Source organism: Vigna angularis, chromosome 2 (assembly GCF_016808095.1).
Source record: "Vigna angularis cultivar LongXiaoDou No.4 chromosome 2, ASM1680809v1, whole genome shotgun sequence".
Classification (NCBI taxonomy): Eukaryota; Viridiplantae; Streptophyta; class Magnoliopsida; order Fabales; family Fabaceae; genus Vigna; species Vigna angularis.
In genome coordinates this window covers 21137777-21144173 of record NC_068971.1, presented here as the reverse complement: position 1 = coordinate 21144173, position 6397 = coordinate 21137777, and the positions used below count along the sequence as shown (strand labels likewise).

Here is a 6397-nt window from a genome sequence, read left to right as displayed (position 1 = left end):
AAAGTAATATTTTGAATCAAAATTACAATCTCTCTCTTCTCCGTCAAACATACGATCATTTAAACTTTTTAATTTATTTTTCTTCTTTTGTTTCCTCTACTTCATTTCAAACAAAACGTTTTCTTTGTATCACCTCACTCTCTTTGTTACTTGTCTTCTTCTCTCTTGTATTCTATCCATCTGTTTGGAAACATCCAACAAAGGGCTGAGGCCGGCCAAAACACAAAGAATAACACACTAGCCTACATGGACATGAATCTATTACTTGTCCTAACAGAATTAACAAGAAAACTACTTTATATTATATATTCTTTTAAATAAAACAATTCGCCATAAAGAAATCCTGACCGTTGATCCCATCGCGCATCAGCACACTTTTCATTTGTAATGTAAACGAGTGCAAACATTCCACTTGCCTGTAGAACTCTCTAGAACCTCTTTCTCAGTAGCAAGACTAGAACTCCACTCTCTTCTTCCTCTCCTCGGCGTCAGTGAAAGCGATGGAAGAAGATTTCGACATTCCCGGCGGCGAGGAAATGGATCTAGGAGAAGACAAGGTCGGCGAGGAGAGGGAGATCGGCTCCAACGGCCTCAAGAAGAAGCTCCTTAAGGAAGGTCAAGGCTGGGAAACCCCCGAAGTCGGCGACGAAGTTAAAGGTAACCCTAATCACATCAATTCTTCTGTTGTATTCACCTTTCTGTTTTTTTTTTCTCATTTGTTTTAATTTGCAGTTCATTACACGGGGACTTTGCTCGATGGAACGGAGTTCGATTCTAGCCGCGGCAGGGATTCTCCCTTCAGCTTCACGCTTGGACAAGGTCTGTGATCTCGCTAGTGTTATCGTGAATTAATTGTGTTTTAATTTGCTTGCTGAACGTTGGAAAATGACAGTGGAATTCTCGTGTGCATGATTAATTTTTTTTTACTTGTTTAAGCAATCTTTTGTTTTGTTTTTTGTGGAATTTTAATTTTTAAATGAAGCGGGTTTTTGTGTTATGTTGGACTGGTTTGAGCTTCTGGTGCCAGTTGTTGCTTTAACTGAAGGATTAATTCGGACATGTTGGGATTGAGATAATTGTTTCTAGGTTTTTCTTCCGTTTTTGACAAATAATTATTTTCGGAGATGCGGTGTGGAAAATGCTGGATTTTGTTTTCATCATTTATTGTACTATGCTTTGAAATAAAAAAAAAAATTTAGTTAAAACTATGTAGTATTTTCGTTTATTTTAAATAGGAACTAGACATAGAAAAGGTGGTCTGACACCCAATGAGTCCGTACTGATCTGAATTTTGATGAGTTGTGCATTTCCAAATCATGTGCGTTTCTAAATCATATGAATGTTGTATTACTGATTTAGAATAAAAATTAAAAATTCATTTATTGCTAGTGTTATATTGATATTTCAAGGTATTTCAGTTTTACACCTATACTTATATCCAACAAGTATGTGCAATAAATTGTATTCTTAACCGTAGGGGGAAAATGGCTTGAAAGTAATCTTAGACACATGTCAAATTTATCTATATTTGACATCTTGGTTGGAACTGCAGGGCAGGTAATTAAAGGATGGGATGAAGGTATTAAAACAATGAAGAAAGGTGAAAATGCTATTTTTACCATCCCTCCTGAGCTAGCATATGGTGAATCTGGTTCCCCTCCAACAATACCTCCTAATGCTACACTCCAATTTGATGTTGAGCTACTTTCATGGACTAGTGTAAAGGACATATGCAAGGATGGTGGTATATTTAAAAAGATACTCACTGAGGGAGAGAAATGGGAGAATCCTAAGGATCCTGATGAAGTATTGGGTATATATTATAATTTTATTGAGTTTATGTGATCTCTGTGTTAATTATTATAATTTTATTGAGTTTAAGTAATTGTTGTGTGTTGGTAATGCAGTTAAGTATGAAGCTCGTCTGGAAGATGGAAAACTGGTAGGAAAGTCTGATGGAGTGGAGTTCACAGTCAGAGAAGGTCAGTGCCTTCAATCTTTCTTGGCAGATTATTGTTTTATTTTACTGAGTATCTGACGTGAATGTTTATACTTGATAGGTCATTATTGTCCTGCACTGTCAAAGGCTGTTAAAACCATGAAGAAGGGAGAGAAAGTGGTTTTGACAGTTAAGCCACAATGTAAGTTATCTAAACTGTATTTTGGTGATTAGCTGTGACTGACATTCTTCTTGATATTTTCTGTCTCTTTTTCCTAATTTGAAGTTTTCATTTCTTTGACGGGTCATAGATGGATTTGGTGAGAAGGGGAAGCCAGCACAAGGTCAAGAAGGTGCTGTTCCACCAAATGCATCATTAGAGATTACTTTTGAATTAGTTTCATGGAAAACTGTTTCGGAAGTAACTGATGACAAGAAGGTCATAAAGAAGATTCTCAAGGAAGGGGAAGGTTATGAGCGTCCAAATGAGGGTGCCAGTGTGAAAGGTAGTACTTATTTATTTTGAATAGTGACTATTACTGCTATATTTATTTATTTATGCATTTAATACACTGTTGCTGACTGTATCTTTGTCATTTTCTGTTTTAGTGAAACTAACTGGTAAGCTTCAAGATGGTACTACCTTTTTGAGCAAGGGCCACGATGAAGAAGAGAAGCTGTTTGAATTCAAAACAGACGAGGGTAACTTGTAATCTGCTAGTGTCCTTAGTTGTCTTCATCCTCTATATTTTATTTTTTAGTCAGTAAAGGGATTGTTTGATCTGTGCAACAGAACAAGTTGTTGATGGACTTGATAGAGCTGTATTGACTATGAAGAAGGGTGAGGTTGCATTGTTGACCATTGCACCTGAGTATGCCTTTGGTTCATCAGAGTCTCAGCAGGAGTTGGCAGTAGTTCCTCCTAACTCAACTGTGTTTTTTGAAGTTGAGCTAGTTTCATTTGAGAAAGTAAGTTAGTAACAGTGTTGAATTAGTATTGACCTTTGCTTTTATTAATGTTTTAATTTTTATAAAAAAGAAATTCTGATTTTTAATTAAAAAGCAACTGTACACCCTTAACTGCAATGTAATAAAGAACTGGTCAAGACTGAATAGAAGCTTGATAACTCTACATTTTAGTGTTTTACCCAAGACCAGAACGTTTTAATTGCCCATTTCTTTCTGTACCTGATTTTTTGAATCCAAGACAACCGTTCTCCCTCTCCAATTTGAGCATATTGGGAGTTCATTTTTGTACCTTCAATTATTTATATTCTTTCATTGCAAATCACACATAACAGAACAATCATTCAAGATTAGTTGTGTTGTACAACAGTTCATTGCATGCTCTATGACCTCGATTAAGAATCAATTCAGCTAGGTAGATCAGAGCTGTTACCTAAGTATTTCCTTTAACTTCTTTATGACATTGAGTATATGGTATTCTACAAAATTGAGTTTTTTGGCTCTCTGAAATAAGAGTAGTGATCTGGAAGTCAATCTTATGATTTGTTGGCACTCATTTTTACATTTGCACACTTGTTCATTTTTGTACTCTGCATTATATATTTAAGCAGTTTTATCGGTAGTAATGTAGATCTGTTTTCTCCCTACAGGAGAAAGAGTCCTGGGATCTGAATACTGAAGAAAAACTTGAAGCTGCCAGTAAGAAGAAGGAAGAAGGAAATGTGTTGTTTAAAGCTGGTAAACACGCAAGAGCATCCAAAAGATATGAAAAGGTAATCTAAGAAAGATTATATATTTCTTAACCTTCTAACATTGATACACTTTGTGAATGTACTGAAAACTTATTGTAGGCTGTGAAGTACATAGAATATGATTCCTCCTTTGGTGAGGAGGAGAAAAAGCTAGCGAAGACTTTGAAGGTTGCCTGCAATCTGAACAATGCTGCTTGCAAGTTGAAATTAAAAGACTATAAAGAAGCAGAAAAATTGTCTACCAAGGTACTATTATTCTTTCTTCTCTCCTTTGGAGTCACTAACGTAGTCTTTTATGTAAAAATAATAACTTTTGGCATGGATTGGTAGGTGTTAGACCTTGAAAGTACGAACGTGAAAGCCCTCTATAGAAGGGCCCAGGCATATATGCAGCTAAGTGACTTGGATTTGGCTGAACTTGACATTAAGAAAGCTCTTGAGATTGACCCTAATAACAGGTATATGCTTTGAATAAGCTACTCTTTTGACCTTCATGCATTATTTGAGATTTACTGAGATCAGTTACTTTGTATATGGACTATTTTTTTTTTGGCTTGCAATATAATTGCTCTCTACGCATGAACCAGGGATCTCAAATTGGAGTACAGAACTCTGAGGGAAAAGATGAAAGAGAATAATCGAAAGGAGGCAAAGTTTTATGGAAATATGATCAACAAGTTGACAAAGATTGGTTCCTGATTGCAATGTAAGGATTTCATCATGGTTTTTATGGTATGTTGCATGTCTTTTGGATCAATTACCAAATTAATTAAGCCTTTTCTTGTTGATGTGATAAGTGGCATTGTGGGGGGCTATAAATATATATTTTGTCCTTTGATGATGTACTATTATTGGCATGCAGAAACCAGCTACCAATAATGGTATTGAATCCGTGGGTACTGACATCGAAATCTAAATGGCATCCAAAATGGAACGAGATGCTTGGATTTGATCTTCGTGGTATGGTGATATGGTATGTGCCTACGGAGATTTGATGGTTATTTATTTTGGATTTATTAATGGAAAGTTGACATAATTGACTTACACAATTAATGATTTGTACGAGAACTTCAGTTAGAAATGTAATTGATTGTATTGTGTTTACACTAGACCAAAAAGAGTTAATTTTTAACATAATTAAAAAAACATTTTTTATTAATTATAATACAAATGAATTTGGATGACGGATATAAAAATCATACAGCCATTATCCGAAGTCATTTTGTAACATAAAAGTGGCACACACCTTCCCGACAATGTTGAATAGTAATGAGGGTGCCTTGAGAAGACAAATAACGAATCTGATAATTTTGTAAGACTCCGCCACTGTTATATCATTAACCAGACCATCCTTGAAATCTAATTATTACAGTTCAAAGTAGCTTCTCCATTTAAATCCTTCCTGCTGTATTGTTTCCTAGCCAGCCAAAATTATCCCATATAGAAAAGGAGGAACAATGGAATTTAAATAAATCTGAGTGGTAAAATAGAAAACTTTACAAGAAAGATCTGTCAAGTACTTTTTTGCAATATTAAAGTACATATAAAGTTTACAACTATTTCTATTTTTTGTAAAAGTAAAATTATAACATTGGAGTTTTTAATATAATTGGTTACTTTTATAGGTAGAATACATATATATATATATATATATATATATATATATATATATATATATATTACTTGGATACTACTAGAATAAAAATGTAAAAATTTTGATACCAAAACAACTTGAAATCTGAGATTTTAATCTTTTGTACTTTTTCTACTTTGACGTTCTTGATATTATTATTCTTCATTGAATTACACATTATTTATAAAATTAGCTAAAAATTTGCTTCAATTTACATTTTTCTTTATCTTTAAATTGAATTACATTAAAGTAATAAAATTGAAAATATAAAATTATAAAAAATTTCACTTGTAAAAAAAGATGAAAACTTAAATCGATTATTGTAATCTAAAACATTTATGGAGGAGGGTGGGGGTTCTTGCCTTCCCTATTTTTTTCTTTTGTAATTTTACACTAATACTTTATTTTATATATATATATATATATATATATATATATATATATATATATATATATATAGTATTTAAGTTTATTCCAGATGTTTAATATCACACTTTTAATAATTTCTATTTCGAAACGAAAAAATTATTTCTTTTTCTTAAACAAAGTATTCAAATATAATTATTCATAACTAGAGTAAGATTTAAATATAAAAAAAATATTGATTAATGATTTAAGCAAGATACAAGCATAATAGTTATGTAATTCTTTTAGGAAGTGAAAACCATTAAGCATTTGAATGTGTAAAAGATACCAACTTAATGAAAAAACTGAAAGTCCTTATTGGTAAAAAGAAAACCTTTCAATCTAAAGCTGAATGAAAATATAATATATGTATTTTTTCTAATTTGATTGATTTGGTTGTCTTAATTGATAGAAGTTAAAACAGATGGGAACTCTTGAAAGACAAATTATCTTTGCCGTGTACTTGTAACGATGGTATGACAATAATGATAACATGGCTATTTAATTGACAGGATAAATAATGCCAGATTTGAACTAAGTTAGGAACAAAACTAGATTATATTTGCATACTTCATAATTTGCTTCTTAAAAACAAAATCGTCACGAATAAAAATCTTTAGTTTATGATGATTTATGTACTTAATAAATAACAAATAAATATTAAAATTATATGAATGCTTTTAATTTTTTAATTGAAATAAT

At 32.4% G+C, this 6397-nt stretch overlaps 1 protein-coding gene across 2 annotated transcripts; it reads left to right on the top strand.

The window, feature by feature from the left end:
- The first annotated feature begins 350 nt into the window (after window positions 1–350).
- Window positions 351–4761, top strand: LOC108329742 (peptidyl-prolyl cis-trans isomerase FKBP62). 2 transcript variants are annotated; one of them, XM_017564101.1, is made up of 13 exons: window positions 351–657; window positions 733–819; window positions 1553–1813; window positions 1908–1982; window positions 2061–2141; window positions 2251–2445; window positions 2549–2641; window positions 2733–2908; window positions 3556–3678; window positions 3757–3903; window positions 3988–4115; window positions 4245–4363; window positions 4520–4761. In XM_017564101.1, exons 1-12 carry the CDS (start codon window positions 501–503, stop codon window positions 4354–4356), a joined length of 1635 nt encoding a protein of 544 aa, XP_017419590.1. In that variant the 5' UTR covers window positions 351–500; the 3' UTR covers window positions 4357–4363; window positions 4520–4761. The 2 variants fall into 2 exon arrangements, with proteins under 2 accessions (XP_017419590.1, XP_017419589.1); XM_017564100.2 differs by having other exon boundaries at window positions 4245–4389.
- Window positions 4762–6397: the final 1636 nt, after the last annotated feature.